Source organism: Podarcis muralis, chromosome 9 (genome assembly GCF_964188315.1).
Source record: "Podarcis muralis chromosome 9, rPodMur119.hap1.1, whole genome shotgun sequence".
Classification (NCBI taxonomy): domain Eukaryota; kingdom Metazoa; phylum Chordata; class Lepidosauria; order Squamata; family Lacertidae; genus Podarcis; species Podarcis muralis.
Genome location: NC_135663.1, coordinates 509,475 through 526,225, shown reverse-complemented (window position 1 = coordinate 526,225; position 16,751 = coordinate 509,475). Strand labels below are relative to the sequence as shown.

At 50.8% G+C, this 16,751-nt stretch overlaps 1 protein-coding gene across 7 annotated transcripts in view; it reads right to left on the bottom strand.

Annotated features, from left to right (window-relative positions):
• The window catches only part of RTKN (rhotekin), a 37,415-nt gene that overhangs the window by 1,870 nt on the left and 18,794 nt on the right, over nt 1-16,751 (bottom strand). For 5 of the 7 annotated variants that reach the window (XM_028744587.2, XM_077933664.1, XM_028744588.2 and 2 more), the window contains 8 exons: nt 15,018-15,071; nt 14,652-14,769; nt 11,829-12,053; nt 11,646-11,740; nt 8,501-8,607; nt 5,000-5,125; nt 3,586-3,751; nt 2,484-2,588 (listed from right to left, as the gene is read on the bottom strand). In XM_028744587.2, the coding sequence (XP_028600420.1) occupies nt 2,484-2,588; nt 3,586-3,751; nt 5,000-5,125; nt 8,501-8,607; nt 11,646-11,740; nt 11,829-12,053; nt 14,652-14,769; nt 15,018-15,071 (996 nt within the window). Of the gene's footprint in view, nt 1-2,032; nt 2,146-2,483; nt 2,589-3,585; nt 3,752-4,999; nt 5,126-8,500; nt 8,608-11,645; nt 11,741-11,828; nt 12,054-14,651; nt 14,770-15,017; nt 15,072-16,751 lie in introns of those variants that run through there. The other 2 variants (XM_028744592.2, XM_077933665.1) reach the window with 2 other exon arrangements.

The following is a 16,751-nucleotide window of genomic DNA, read 5'->3' as shown; positions in this document are numbered from 1 at the left end:
GCCTGGATTAAAACGGTCTATCGAAAACTTCCCTCTTGTGGTTTATCCCCAAAACAGCTACTCACTTTGGGTTTTAGTAAAGCCAACAGTCCAATTTGCCTAAATGATCTTGAGCATCGGAACAACTTGGCCACGATAAGGAAATTTTGCCCAGGGCATGACTATTTTCCACCTTCCCATTTCGACTCTCTGGCACCCTATCTGCATAACTGAGCAATTCCAAAATATAGATTACTCTCGCAAGGGTGAATGTCTTGCCCTTAGCTGGACTCGAGGGATGATTCCAACCGATTCCACACAAAAAACACTTATGTTCCTGTGGAGACGGCAGTACCGAATCGGCAGCACACGCCCTTCTGGCTTGCCCTCTTTATAAAAGCCTCGAGGAATGAGATTATCACTCCTCTTTTATTGCCCATTCCGGGTCGCCCAACCACTGCCCCAGTCTCCTTTCTCCTGGCAGATCAAGATGAGCGGGTGACAGCAAAGCTGGCAAGGTGTTTAGCTGCAGCAATCAGAATAAGATCCACTATTTGACTATTGATTCAAAACTCTAAAATTTATTTTATATGATCAACTTTTTATTTCTATTCTTCGTATATCGCATTGGTATTTTATTGCTATGGCCGACGCAAATAAAGATTCATTCATTCAATTTGGCAGGAACTGAAAAAATAACTCCCAATTTGTCTGGAAAACTCTCTTTCTGTTTGGTGGGGTTTTATCTCACTTGCAGCAAATAAGCCGTGATGTAGCTTTGCAGGGGGCTGGACTAGATGACCCCTGAGGTCCCCTCCAAAACTCTGCAGCTCTGAGATTCGAAACTCCCTGGACTCCCCTTCTCCATGGTGCAATGTGAAATTTGGTCTAGAGTGCACTGCTCTTTGGGGCTGACGTTGTCTCCATTGCATCGATTCTCTTGATGTGCTGCAGTAAAATCTATCTTTTTAAACATAAAAAATAAAAAAGTGTGGTGGTGGGGGAGGAGCCGCAATCCGAAATACTCAGAGCGTGCCCGGTTGGCAAAGGCTGCCCAAGCATGGTGCCCTCCTAAGGCCGCCGTCAGAGAGCGCATGCCCTCCCGGCAGAATCTAGACTGGATCGTCTCAAAGGGCAGAAAAGGGGGGGGCATGTACATGTGATAGGAATTTTGAGGTCTTAGATATATGTGAAATGTTCATAAATGTACCAACCAAGCACGTACATAGCTCAGCACAAGAAGACCGACCTGGGACCATTTTTCATTCCCAAACTGACCAAATGTTTTCTCTGCAAGGTCAAAGGAAAATGGAAAAGCCTCCCCATTGTCTTTTCCTTCACAAATCCTGTCTTAAGGGTATGTCTGTGTATGAATAGGGTGTGAGCCTGTGACCTGGCCCAGGAACTAAGTATTTATCATTACAAAAGACTGGCCAGGCTCCCCAGGGTATCCAGTCAAGTGACCATTAAACAGGTAACCTGCCAGACAGGAGATAAACAACGCACTCAGATTTCTGCTGTAGACCACCTTCTCTGTGATGTAGGTATGATGTATCTGGGGGGTGGTCTTGAGCTACACCCCTTCTGTGATGTATGTATGATGTTTCTGGGGGTGGTCTTGGACTCCAGGGAGGGAATTTAAATTGTCTATATAAGGGCGGGCACACCTGGGTTCTGGGTCCTCCTCCTTTCCTGATCAATAAAGATCAGGCTTACAAGCTGCTTTGCTTCTCAATATTCTCTGGTTGGCCTCTGTTATTTTCTCCTACCAATAGGGAACCCACGTAAGGACTCTATATGGGCTCTTGGATACCCCATAAGGGGAAAAGGGCAATTTTTGTTTACAACATACACATAAATGGAGGCGCCCACTGGGTGCAACTGCCCACAGACCCCGCCAGCCCCCTCCCTGTCAGTGAGAGATGCCAGGGGCTCTGCCGCTGCCTGCGCTGCCCACCCCTCTCTACGCAAAGGGTACTCCTGCCCCCTCCACCCCCTCCCTGGCACCCAGAGCACCCCTCCCCACCCCGTCCAGCTTTGGGTGGGGGTTACGTCACCTGTCGCTGTAATACGAGGAGAGGAGAGCTCGAATCTCGGCAGAGACAGCGTTGTCCTGCAACAGCAGCCCCTCGCAGTTGGGGGGCGGCCCCCCTGGGCCAGGGAGAGCTGGGGTGGGGGGTAAGGGGTCGGGGACAGGACAGAGAAGAAGAGGAAGAGTAGGGGAGACATGCAAAGAGAGAGTAGGAGGAGAGCAGAAAGTTACAGACACAGATACATCTGGGTGCAAGCAAAGTGTGGGGCAGGCCCCACAGAAACCGGGGGGCAAGACAGAGCCCCAGAGACAGGCAGGAAGAAGAGGGCAGAAGGAGGGGAGACCCTCTTGCCTCCCCACCGTGAGTTCAGGGGGGCCCTAAGCCACCAGGCCCACCCCTCAGAGCCCCCTCTGTTCCCTTCAGCCCCCCCACCCTCCCCGCTTCTCCGGACCCCCTTCTCTGGAGACTCACCCATCTCGTGGTAGAGGGAGCCTTGCTTCTGCAGGAGGGCCATGGGGCGCCGTGGGGAGGGGACCTCCACCTTCATGAGCTCATCGCAGCAGTGCTTCCACTGGCCTGGGGGGCAGGGAGAAGATTGCGGGGGGGGGGGGTCGACTTCAATGAAATAGTTAAGCCCCATCCCACATAATGGATCACAGACATGGCGCCCGTTCACTATCACCATCAACTTTGGGGGGGCTGCTGCTCAAATACTTTAAGGGGGGGTGAAGGAACCTCAGCCCCTACGTGTTGGCTCACATGCCAGGGACCCCCCCCCCACTTTGCTGGCCGTCTGTGGGGCAGGCAGGGGGCGCTGTGCTGCCACCTAGTGGTCTCCCCACGCGCACCAGAGGACAGGATCCCTTCTAGCCGACCCAGCAGGTCTTAGGCCAGGGGTCAGTTAACTTTTTCAGCTGGTCCACCGTCCCTCAGACCATGTGGGGGGCCGGATTATATATTTTTTTTTGGGGGGGGGGGGGAAATTGAACGAATTCCTATGCCCCACAAATAACCCAGAGATGCATTTTAAATAAAAGAACATATTCTACTCATGTATTCTACTCATGATTCCCGGACCGTCTGTGGGCTGGATTGAGAAGGCGATTGGGCCGGATCCAGCCCCTGGGCCTTAGTTTGCCTACCCATGGCAGCCTCTCTCCACCTGTGGGTCCCCAGATGTTGTTGAACTACAACTCCCATCACCCCCAGCTAGCAAGGCCAGAGCTCAGGGATGATGGGAGTTGTAGTCCAACAACATCTGGGGACCCACAGGTTGAGAACCCCTGGATTAGGGGCTGCAGCTGTCCTTCTTTACCCCCCCCATCTCCTGGGAAGGGCAGGGTCTTCTCAAGAGCCTCCTCCAGGAGCAACCTCCCTAGCATGGAGGGCGGTGGCTGGATTGGGGCCCCCACGGTCCAGCTCAGCATCTTCCTCGCCTCCCTTGTCCTGCCACGACCCCCTTGCGAGGCGGGACAAGGATGCAGCGGGAGGGCAGAGCAAGAGAAGGCACTGTTGCCCCTGATCCGCCCCCCCCCCCGTGTTTCCACCCCCCCGTCTCTCCTCCCCTACTCACTCATGTCGTAAAAGTGCTGCCAGAAGGCTTCCATCCAGCGCTGCGTCTCGGAGCGGGACTCGGCCAGCAGCGTGTGGGTCACCTCCTCCCCCCCATAGCGGTTCGTCACGGACATGGTGTGCAGTTGGTTCTTGGGGTCCTTCTCTGTGGCTCGGATGCGCGTCTCCTGCGGGGGGGGGGGGGCAAAAGGGGCCTCAGGCACGGAAATGTGCGCATGCGCAGAAATACCCAGAGGTGCCCAGGGAACCCCCAAGGAAGGGGGAGGTTGGAAGATTCAGGACAAAGAAAAGAAAGTGCTTCTACACACAGTGCGTTAAACGGTGGAACTCCCTCCCACAGGAAACGGGGGGGGGGCACCAACCTAGATGGCATTTATAGAGGACTAGACCAGGCATAGGGACGCGGGTGGCGCTGTGGGTTAAACCCCAGAGCCCAGGGCTTGCCGATCAGAAGGTTGGCGGTTCAAATCCCTGCGACGGGGTGAGCTCCTGTTGCTCAGTCCCTGCTCCTGCCAACCTAGCAGTTCGAAAGCACGTCAAAGTGCAAGTAGATAAATAGGTACCACTCCAGCGGGAAGGTAAACGGCGTTTCCGTGCGCTGCTCTGGTTCGCCAGAAGCGGCTTAGTCATGCTGGCCACATGACCCAGGTGTCATGCCTAGGGGGGTGTCAAAATCCCCCCCGGGCGGATCGGCACAGCGGCGCTGGCACCCCCGGCGGGCAGATTTCCGCGATTGGCACAATTGTCGTTGAGAAAATCCACAAATACACACGGCGTTTGGTGCTGGTTGCTGGGGATGCACCCCCCCCGGTGGGCACTGTTCGCATCCCCCCCCCCCCCGGCAGGCAGAGCTCACATCCCCAGCGGGCAGCGCCAGGCCTATTTGCGTGATCAGCGGGCAGTGCTGGCACCCCTGGGAGGATCACCCCACCCCCGGCTGCACATCATGGTCCCCCCCCCCAATTTTTTTTATTCATTTTATAACGAATATAAAGAACACAAACAGAAAAACAATACAAAAATTCTTGTCATATCCTTATTTTTCTATACATTGTTAAGTGGGCTTCCCCAAGTCTCACCTATCTGATTTTCATTTTTCTTCATTTAGCAATTTACATATATCACAATTTCTAACCATCTTTTTTTTTATCACACTTACTTTAACCATAAAAAACTTCATCCCTTACAAATAATACTATTTTAAAATACTATATCTTCAACATCTAACCCTACAGCCTATATCTGCTGCCAAAGCTATTCTAAGATTTAAATATTAACATATTTCCCCCCCCAAATATTCCTTAAACTTCTTCCAATCCCTGTTTGCCGCTCTGGGTGCCTGAGCGGTTTCCTCCGTCACTGGGGACCCCAAATGTTCTGCCCCCCAACCTGCTCTGAGACATCACCCCCCCTACCTTGTTGATAGCGATGGTGAAGGCCGCCTCCTCCTGCGTCTCGACGTCTTTGGGGTGCCGGTAGCAGAGGAGGTTGGAGCCCCGCAGGAGGCAAAAGAGCCGCAGCCAGCCCTGCTGCTCCCCCTGCTGCACAAACGGGGGGGGGGGGAGAGGGGGTGTTGTGTTTAGCAGGAGCGAGACCCACACGTCATCTGTCCACATTCATCCCTCCCCAGGACGGGCGCTGTCGGTCTTCCCTGCCTGCCCCCCAAAACCCTTTCACTGATGCTCAGAAACCCCTCCTGGGTGGGGGGGGGGCACAGTCCCATAACAGAAACGCTCCGACTGAAATTGAAGCTCCGTTGGGAGAGAACAAGCCTCACGGCAGCATCGCCTCTCAATTTTTTCCCTCTGGGCCACTTTCAGAATATTTGTAGTAAAGTCAAGTCAAGTCAAGTCAAGTCAAGTCAAGTAAAAGTAAAGTAAAAGTAAAGTAGAAATTGTATACCACCATACACTCACAGGTAAAAAAATTTGCTTGTGCCACACCAAATTTTTTACTGATAAGAAATACATTGGAAAACAGAAAGAAAGAACTCCTAGCAGTGTCTGATTTATAACATAGAACACAACTACCATATTTTTCGCTCCATAAGATGCACCTGACCATAAGACACTTAGTTTTTAGAGGAGGAAAACAAGAAAAAAAATATTCTGAATGAAACAGTGGATGTATGATTTTTGTGGTTCATGCTGTGGCCACAGACATGTGATCTGATGGTGAATTTGGGGTGACCCAATGCAAAAATCCTGAGGATCCATGGGCATTTACCTCCCCCCTCCCAGGCAGCCTCCTTTATCTCTAGAGTCCCTTATCTTCCTCCCGATCACTTGCCCATCAGCTGTTTCCTTTCAACACTTCCCTCTTGTTTGCCTTAGTGTCTTTTCCTTAGCTGGAGCAGTTTTTTGCTCCTCCTCTTCTTCTAATTCCTCTAGTCTTCCTGTTTCCCCCCTTTGCAAGTTTGCTGTCTTTACCTCCCCCAGCAGCCTCCTTTATCTCTAGCGTCCCTTATTGTTTCAACACCCCCTTCCCTCTTTTAAAAAAAAAGCACGATCTGCTTTTTGCCCCTGGGCAATTCGGCTCCAGGGGACCACACATTCGCTCCACAAGACGCACAGACATTTCCCCTTAATTTTTAGGAAGAAAAAAGTGCGTCTTATGGAGCGAAAAATACGCTATTTATTATTCCTTCCTCAGGTTTGTGAGTTCAGCAGAGTACATCCCTTCGCAGCTTAAAAAGGGAGCCATAAGATCCTGGGAATCCAGAAAGCGTAAAACAAGGATATGAGCCATTCCCAATATATAATTACAAACAAGCCTCTTCCATGTGTACCCAAAGTATGTATATGATCTCAGTGAGAGACATGAGCTTCCTTTCGCTGGGTAATCTCATTTCTATTCGGTCTAATTTGAGACAAGGAAGCTCTCATCTCCTCATCGACACAAAGAAGCCTTTCTACCCATGTTCTGCAAATAAAAAAAATCATTTTGACACTATACTATGCTCAAATGTTTCCTTGTATCTGCCTGCCACACCCTTGGGAGTCACATCACTACAGCGCAGTGGCGTAGCGTGGGTTGTCAGCACCCGGGGCAAGGCAAGTAATTTGCGCCCCCTAACCTGTGGATTTGCGCCCCCTAACCCGTGGATTTGCCCTAACCCCAGATGTTGCGCCCGGTGCAGCTGGCCCCCCCTGCACCCCCACGCTACGCCACTGCTACAGCGTAAGGACCGAAGAGGAGACTGCAGGATGAGGCCAGAGGGGCCATCGAGTCATTCAGCCAACGAGATGCCCCAAGGGGAAACCAGCAAGCCAGACCCGAGTGCGAGAGCAGCCCTCTCCCCTCTCTGTGTCCTGGCAGAGGTTGCTGTGAACTAGCTCCACCTCTTTCAAATCAGAACCAGTGAAGGAGGTGAAGGTCCTGTGGGAGTGCCTGGAGGCGGTTGGAGGTTGGATGGTGGCTAACAGATTGAGGTTGAATCCTGACAAGACAGAAGGACTGTTTTTGGGGACGGGGAGGGCAGGTGTGGGGGATTCCCTGGTCCTGAATGGGGTAACTGTGCCCCTGAAGGACCAGGTGCGCAGCCTGGGAGTCATTTTGGACTCACAGCTGTCCATGGAGGCGCAGGTCAATTCTGTATCCAGGGCAGCTGTTTACCAGCTCCATCTGGTACGCAGGATGAGACCCTCCCTGCCTGTGGACTGTCTCGCCAGAGTGGTGCATGCTCTGGTTATCTCCCGCTTGGACTACTGCATTGCACTCTACGTGGGGCTACTTTTGAAGGTGACTCAGAAACTACCATATTTTTTGCTCTATAAGACGCTCCTAGTTCTAGAGGAGAACAGGGGAAAAAATATTCTCTCCCTCTCTGCGCAGCGCCACTCCAGCGAAGCGAAGTCAGAACAGCAAGAGGGATCGCTGCATAGCGAAAGCAGCGATCCCTCTTGCTTTTCTGGCTTCTGGGATAGCCATGCCACGCCTCTTCAGGGCAGGAGGAGCGTTCCTCCCATTGCCCTGAAGAGGCTTCGCACGGCTATCGCTGAAGCCAGGAGAGCAAGAGGGATCAGTGCGCACCAATCCCTCTCGCTCTCCTGGCTTCAGTGATAGCTGCGCAGCCTGCATTCGCTCCATAAAACGCACACACACACACACATTTCCCATGACTTTTTAGGAGGAGAAAACTGCGTCTTATAGAGTGAAAAAATACGGTAGAACTAATCCAGAATGCGGCAACTAGACTGGTGACTGGGAGCGGCCGCAGAGACCACATAACACCGGTTATGTGAAAGATCTACATTGGCTCCCAGGACATTTCTGAGCACAATTCAAAGTGTTGGGGCTGACCTTGAAAGCCCTAAACGGCCTCAGCCCAGTATACCTGAAGGAGCGTCTCCACCCCCATCGTTCTGCCCGGACACTGAGGTCCAGCTCCAAGGGCCTTCTGGCGGTTCCCTCACTGAGAGAAGCCAAGTTACAGGGAACCAGGCAGAGGGCCTTCTCAGTAGTGGCACCCGCCCTGTAGAACACCCTCCTGTCCATGGCTTCTTTTGAAGGAAATGCCACATTGCGCCGGTTTAGCTCAGCACAGGGACTGACAGAGTGGGTAGCAGGGTCCGTGGGTCGGATTTGCAGCCCTGGTGGGCCACATCCAGCCCCCGGACCGTAGTTTGCCAACCCCTGAATTAGATCGTTATAACGAAAGAAATAAATCTATACAGAAAACTGTGTTTTAAAATTCTCTGCTCTCTTGCGCCATCTGGGTGACATGTTCATAGTGCATCCAAATCGCTGCATCTTTCCTAATGTAGCTGAGACGGAGCGAGAGAGGTGGAGGGGAATCAACCCGTCTCCTGAGCGCATGGCTCTCGATGCGCCTCTGCCCGGGGGTGTGGGTCCCAAAATGCGGGTCCCCTGTCTTCTCAGCCCCTTCCCTACCTGCGGCGCCCCCCAGCACTTACCTGCACCTTCAGGAAGCCGCACATCACCTGGTGGAGCATGCAGTTGGGCTGGGCTGCCAGGCGACAGCAGACGCTGCCGTACAGGGGGAGCCAGAAGGAGCTCTCCTCTAGATGGGGGCGGAGAAGAGGAGGGGGTCAGGGGGAGGCAGGTCTGAGCCCCAAAAGAGGGACGAGGGGGCAGGGGGCTTCGTCCCTCCTGGAAAAGAGAGGCCACTTGCCCACCTCCATTGGCGGAACTGGCTCAGCGGCAGCAGCTCCACAAAACATCAAGAGACGTCGGAACTCCCCGCCACTTGACTCTGGACTTTTTTGGGGACCTCCTGAAAATAGTCTTGGTGAGAGAAGCCTGCCCAGACATTAGAAAGACGAAGCACGTTTCAGTCCATTTTTAGCCTATTGTCGTTTTTAACTTTCAACTCTTTTTCGAAGGAAGGGGGAGAGACTTCCCCAGGCAAGGCCTTTTTCCACCTGCCTTGCTCCACCCTCCGGCCTCTGCTCCTCAATTTGTGTTTTATTCTTTTATGCCCTGTGGCTTGCCGTTGTTTTATCGATTGCAGTTTAGAAATTATTTATTGTACAGTGGTGCCTCGCAAGACGAAATTAATTCGTTCCGCAAGTCTCTTCGTCTTGCGAGTTTTTCGTCTTGCGATGCACGGTTTCCCATAGGAATGCATTGAAAATCAATTAATGCGTTCCTAGGGAAACCGCCTTCAGACCAGGTCCGGGGACAGTCTGTCCCCGGACCTCTTCTGAAGGCTGGGGGGGGGGGGAACAAGGGCTTTTCTTCCCACCCCCAGCATTTTAAAAAACCCTGGGACAGCGGAGGACTTCTCCGCTGTCCGGGGCGATTTAAAAGCCCCTGGGAAGGCAGGCAGGGGGGACAAAGACTTTCGCCCCCTGCCCGCCTTCAGAAGGTGTTCCCGCCCCCCGCCCCGCTTCGGAACAGCGTTCCGAAGTGGGGCGGCTGGGGCAGGTGTCCCCGCCCCCCCTCCCCGCTTCGGAACAGCGTTCCGAAGTGGGGCGGCTGGGGCAGGTCTTCCCGCCCCCCCTCCCCGCTTCGGAACAGCATTCCGAAGTGGGGCGACTGGGGCAGGTGTCCCCGCCCCCCCTCCCCGCTTCGGAACAGCGTTCCGAAGTGGGGCGGCTGGGGCAGGTGATCCCGCCCCCCCCTTCGGAAAAGCGTTTTAAAATGCTGGGGGTCGGGAGCGAAGCGCTGCCGACCCCAGCATTTTAAAATCTCCCCGGGACAGAGACTTCTCTGCTGTCCCTTGGAGATTTTAAAATGCTGGGGGTCGGCAGCGAACGCTTCGCTCCCGCCCGCCAGCATTTTAAGATCGCCCGGGGCAGGCGGGGGGAAGGCAGGCAGGGGGGAGCAAAGACTTTTGCCCCCCGCCGGCCTTCAGAAGAGGTCCTCTTCTGAAGGCCGGCTGTGGGCGAAAGTCTTTGCTCCCGACCGCCAGCATTTCCCTATGGGCTTTCGTCTTGCGATGCAAGCCCATAGGGAAATTCGTCTTGCGAAGCGCCTCCAAAACAGAAAACCCTTTCGTCTTGCGGGTTTTCCGTCTTGCGAGGCATTCGTCTTGCGGGGTACCACTGTAATTGTTAAGAGTCCATTTCTGTTTAATTTTCATATGCTGGTATTATTATTATTCTATACTATTCTAACGATTGTTGAATGTTACATTTTTGATGTTGATTGCTTATTTTAAAGTTATGTTTTATCATCACATTTTTGTACCGCATTGATTGTTCTAAGATGTACATTCCTTGTTTCTTCAGCTTGTATCGTAAGATAGAAAGACGGTCCACAAATTAAAAGTGATGATGATGATTGTTGCTAATTTTGTCATTGCTAATATTATGTTTTATAAACCACTCTGATGTTTGTTTTACAAAAAAGCGGTGCATAAATCTCAGGGCTGCCTTCTCGGTGGTGGCACCCGCCCTGTGGAACACCCTCCCATCAGATGTCAAGAAAATAAACAACTATCTGACTTTTAGAAGACATCTGAAGGCAGCCCTGTTTAGGGAAGTCTTTAAGGTTTGGTGTTTTATTGCACTTTTCATTTTCTGTTGGGAGCTGCCCAGAGTGGTGTTGTTGTTGTTGTTGTTATTATTATTATTATTATTATTATTATTATTATTATTATTATTGCAGGAGCAGAGCTCACACAATGCCCACCCAGAGCCAAAGCACCCAAAAGCAACTCTTCTCCAAAGGGACCATTCCTCCGGGGGCCTTTGAGGTGCGCCATGATGGCATTTCATGTGCGTCTCACTTGCGCAATTCCAACCAGACGCAGTTGAAGGAGGAATGCTTGGAACTGCAAGTTTCGTCGAGCTTCCGGGGCTCCAGAACATATCCCAGACTCAAAACAAGATACCACTGTATTACTACTACTACTACTACTACTACTGACCATTAGGTCCAGTCGTGGCTGACTCTGGGGTTGCGGTGCTCATCTCGCTTTACTGGCCGAGGGAGCCGGCGTACAGCTTCCAGGTCATGTGGCCAGCAGGACTAAGCCGCTTCTGGCGAACCAGAGCAGCGCACGGAAACGCCGTTTACCTTCCCGCCGGAGCGGTACCTATTTATCTACTTGCCCTTTGACGTGCTTTCGAACTGCTAGGTTGGCAGGAGCAGGGACTGAGCAACGGGAGCTCACCCCGTCGCGGGGATTTGAACCACCGACCTTCTGATTGGCAAGCCCTAGGCTCTGTGGTTTAACCCACAGCACCACCCATGTCCCTATTATTATTATTATTATTATTATTATTATTATTATTATTATCATCATCATTAAACCACCAGTTTTAAAACATACAAAAAGTTGAAACACTAAAAGAGATTAAAACCCGCATCAACTTTCCAAACATCTGGACAGACTTTCTCTAATCAGGAATGTTTTTAGCAGGAGCCAAAAATAGGCAGGGAGTTCCGCAGTGGAGCAAAGAGCTTTTGAGCTCTCCCTGCCTTGCCCACATGGGGGACCCTCTGCCCCCCCCCTGCCCACCCACTAGCTGACTCCCGCAATTTGGGTCTCTTTCCGTGTCTGCGCAAAACCCACGGAGCCAAACTGGACTCTGGAACGTTGCTGCTCCCGCAAACCCAACCCCAACCCCCCCAAAACCCTGCTCCAAGTACCATTCCCGGTGACGGCGAGGTCGTGGGTGCGAAAGGCGTCCTGGACGTGGGCCAGGCGCAGGGTGGTACAGGCCAGCAGCTGGTACTTGGGGCCCCTGGAAGGAAGCAGAGGCGGGTGAGACCGGAGGGGGGCGGGCAGCGGGTGCGAATTCTGCGGAAGACGGCCGGGCCCAGGATACTCACGCCACGCTGGGGGCTGGCAGCTGGAGGGGGCTGCTTCCCCCGTTGCTGAGGGGGCTCCCGGGCACCCCGTCCAGGGCGGCACGGACCCTCTTGCCGGACGAGCGCCCCAGGGAGCTGCTCAGGCGGCTGGCCAGTTTCTTGGGGGTGCTGCCCAGGACAGAGTCCTCCTCCAGGCCGGCGCTGTACAGCTCCACCTTCAGCTCAAAGTCTGGACCGGCCTCCGTGCTGGGGGGAGACAAAGCAGGGGGCACAGGCGTGAAAGGGGGCCCTCCCAGGCAGCCCGGAAGGTCACCCGAGGAAGGACTTCGAATATAAAATACAACTTACAGCACGGGAGAGGATATAGAACTGGAAGGAGACAGCATGTTACAGGTGAAACTCGGAAAATTAGTCTATCATGGAAAAGTTCATTTATTTCAGTAATTGAATTTAAAAGGTGAAACTAATATATGAAGCTAATTCATCATGCCAAAGGCTGGGCTGGATGAATCCCAAGCCGGAATTAAGATTGCCAGAAGAAATATCAACAACCTCAGATATGCAGATGACACAACCTTGATGGCAGAAAGTGAGGAGGAATTAAAGAACCTCTTAATGAGGGTGAAAGAGGAGAGTGCAAAATATGGTCTGAAGCTCAACATCAAAAAAACGAAGATCCTGGCCACTGGGCCCATCATCTCCTGGCAAATAGAAGGGGAAGAAATGGAGGCAGTAAGAGATTTTACTTTCTTGGGCTCCATGATCACTGAAGATGGTGACAGCAGTCACGAAATTAAAAGACGCCTGCTCCTTGGGAGAAAAGCAATGACGAACCTAGACAGCATCTTAAAAAGCAGAGACATCACCTTACCAACAAAGGCCTGTATAGTTAAAGCTCTGGTTTTCCCAGTAGTGATGTATGGAAGTGAGAGCTGGACCATAAAGAGGGCTGATCACCGAAGAATGGATGCTTTTGAATTCTGGTGCTGGAGGAGACTCTTGAGTCCCATGGACTGCAAGAAGATCAAACGCATCCATTCTGAAGGAAATCAGACCTGAGTGCTCCCTGGAAGGACAGATCCTGAAGCTGAGGCTCCAAGACTTTGGCCACCTCATGAGAAGAGAAGACTCCCTGGAAAAGACCCTGATGTTGGGAAAGATGGAGGGCACAAGGAGAAGGGAACGACAGAGGACGAGATGGTGGGACAGTGTTCTCGAAGCTACCAGCATGAGTTTGACCAAACTGTGGAGGCAGTGGAAGACAGGCGTGTCTGGCGTGCTCTGGTCCAGGGGGTCACGAAGAGGCGGACATGACTAAACAACAACAAAAAATATGGGATAGACTCATGACATGCAAAGCGAGATATGTCAAGCCGTAGAGAATCTATGGGGCATTGCCAAGAGAAGGATGAGAGACATGAGACCGAGCAATGCAGAAGAGCTGAAGGCTGCTATTGAAGCATCCTGGTCTTCCATAACACCTCAGCAGTGCCACAGGCTGATAGCATCCATGCCACGCCGCATTGAGGCAGTAATTGATGCAAAAGAGGCCCAAACCAAGCACTGAATACATATGCATGCTTCTACTTCTCAGACTCTGGCTCGGCAGAGCAGCGATGTCACGCTGGCCACGTGACCCGGAAGTGTCTCCGGACAGCGCTGGCCCCCGGCCTCTTGAGTGAGATGGGCGCACAACCCTAGAGTCTGTCAAGACTGGCTCGTACGGGCAGGGGTACCTTTACCTTTACTTCTCAGAGGTCCAATATTGCTCTATTTGCAGTCCTTGTTTTGCCGATTTCATTTAATATTCTAATTTTCTGAGATTGTTAATTTGGGGTTTTCATCAGCTTTATGCCATGATCATCACAATTATAACAAATAAAGGCTTGACATATCTCGCTTTGCATGTCATGAGTCTGAAATAAATGATTTTTTCCACGATATTCTACGTAATTTTCCAAGTTTCACCTGTACATTTGGAAAGAAAATTATATGACAACTCCTTGGCCGACCATGGATTCTTCAACCACGGTTGGGACTGCAATCAACTTTCAGAATTGAAAACTGGCAGCGATCTACTCCCGGTTTTGGGGGGTTCAGATTTTTTGGGAAGGAAAGCCCCACTTTTAAGGAGTTCAGCTCAGTGTTGTTGAGCCAGAGATCAACCGTGATCTACCAAAACCTCACGGGGATCTACCAGTAGATCGCGATCAACCTGTTGGACATCCCTGGGCTAGAACATGGGTAGGCAAACTAAGACCCTGGGGCCAGATCCGGCCCAATCGCCTTCTCAATCCGGCCCGTGGACGGTCCAGGAATCAGCCTGTTTTTACATGAGTAGAATGTGTCCTTTTATTTAAAATGCATCTCTGGGTTATTTGTGGGGCATAGGAATTTGTTCATTTATTTATTTTTCAAAATATAGTCTGGTCCCCCACAGGGTCTGAGGGACAGTGGACCAGCCCCCTGCTGAAAAAGTTTGCTGACCCCTGGTCTAGATGGCCTCTGGGGGTCCCTTCCAACTCTGCAATCATTCTATGCATCACTTAAGTGCCTGTTTGCGCCAGCCAACCCCTCCTGCCCCCCAGGGTCCGTCCCCTCGCAGATCTCCGGACCCCCAAAGGACAAAAAAACCCTCTCTTCCCCCCCAAAAGCCAAAGAACCCAGAGCCCCCAAAATCCCCTTTTAAAAAGCCAACTCTTGTAACGTTGAAAGATTCCGGGGGAAAGGAGAAACAGCGCTTTCTCCGCACGGATCCTTTTCCAAGACTTGCCGCCTCCCGCACGGCCGTGGGGACCCCCAGGTTTCTGCCCCAAGGGGGCAGGCAGTGGGGCAGGGACTCACAAGAGGATGGTGCTCTCAAAGCAGATGTCGGTCAGGGTCCGATCCACCAGCACCATCTCCGTGTCGTAGATTTCCGGGCCGATCTGAAGCAGGCAGAAGACGGCACAGCGATGCAGCTCTGCCAAGGAACGAGGGGCATTTAGGTGGCACCGGCGCCTCTCAGACCCCCCCAAGCTCCAGCCAGCCCCCCAAGGCCCAGGGAGGGAGAGGGGGAAGAAGAAGAGTTGGCTTGGAGAGGAGGCGCCCAGCGGCTTCGGAAGTGGGCACCCGGCTCAGATCATGGGGCGTCCGAACAGCGCCAGAGGCGCCATGTGCAGGAAGCAAAGGCGTGCGCCGTCGGAGGGGCCACCACCAAGAAGGACTCACCGCCTTTGTTCTTGAAATATTCCGTGTCCTTCCACATCAGTGGGATCCGGAGGTCTGGAAAGAGGAGGAGATACAACATCATGTCTTATGCAATAAAGTCTTCTGTGAAAAGCTCCCAATGATGTTGCATAAATATCTGGTACTTTTAATTGTTATTTTTTTTTCCTTTTCTTGTTACTTTAAAGCTTTTTGTACTCCCCCCCCCCCAATTTTTTTTATTGATTTTCCAATTTTTTTTTAAACAAACACAAATCTCAACCGTATTTAAACCAAACTTAGTAACATTGTTAAGTGACTTCCTCGTATCCCCAGGGTTGAATTTCAGTGGATATCATTTTAACGATTTTCCAAATCCAATATTCTTAAAAAATTAACTTCATCACTTAACATCTTTCTTTCTTTCCAGTTCAGCATTAAACATATTAATTCATCACATTACATATTTAAGTCCTAAGCCTATCTGGTATTTGCAAGCTTTTCCAATTAATTTAACTTAACATATTTAACTAAATAGTTAAACTTTTTGTACTTTTTGATGTGGAGAATTCTCCCCCCCCCCCTTTTCTTTTTCCTTTTCCTTTTTTTCCTTTTCGGTGCTTAACTTTGTCGTAATTACCTTTATTGTAAGGCTGTATTTTAAACCATTAAAGATGCATTTATAAAAAATTTAAAATGGAAAGAGGAGGAGATAAAGAGGGTTTGCTTGCATCCCCAAATACGTCCAGGCAGGCAGAGGCCTGCAGGTAACATAGTGGGGGCCCAGACATCTACGCCAGGGGGTCCCCAAGTGGGGCCACGAAGGGGCAGGGAGGTGGCAGGGGGGGCTGGAGGCACAAATGATTCTCAGGCTTTGGAAAACTGGTCTGACGATGATGCACATGTGGTGGAATTGTAGGAAAATAAGGGAATTTTGGGATTCAATATATATATAATGAGCTCAAAAAGATGTTTAAAATCTCTTTTGGGGGGAAAAACCCCCCAAAGCCTTTCTACTGGGTAAAACAGGTATGGATATTCCCCAAAATATGAAGAATATGGCAGCAAGAATCTTAGTAGTCAAAAATTGGAAAGGAGACTCTATCCCGACCAAAATGGATTGGCAGACAAAATTATTAGAATTTACAGAATTGGCAAAGATGACGAGAAGAATTAGAGATAATATAGACCAAACGTTTATTAGGAAGTGGGATATTTACAGAAAATATCTGAAAGAGCATTGAAAAAATGTGAGTTCTCTGGCGGGCTTAGAAGGATCCCGGTAGAAACAAAGAAAATCTTCTAAAAATTACGATATGGGATAAGATGGGAGCGATAATGAAAAGTGTGCTACATAAAAGAAACCCTTGATGGTATGACTGGAAGTCATAATGGAAGCAGCGTTGTAAGAAATCTATTTACTTTTTGCAATTTGTATTATCCTTTGGTTTTTCGTTCGTTGACAGTTTTTTCTTTTTTTAAACTAATAAAGCGATTTTTAAAAAAAGGAAAACTGGTCTGACGGAATCAAGTGCTTCCATTTTGTGGAATTAATTAAATTCAACAGCTGAAATTGCATTTTGGAGGCATGTGCAATTAATTGTCACCGTTTTGAATTTTGTTGCCTTATGGCCACCCTTGGCGGGTCGTGCAAGCTGCTGTATTCTGAATAATGTTCTTATTTCACTGGGAACAAAATGTCTGGGAGTTGATCTAAAGCATGAATATGCCTTTGGTCTCCTCCAGAACATGCCTCAA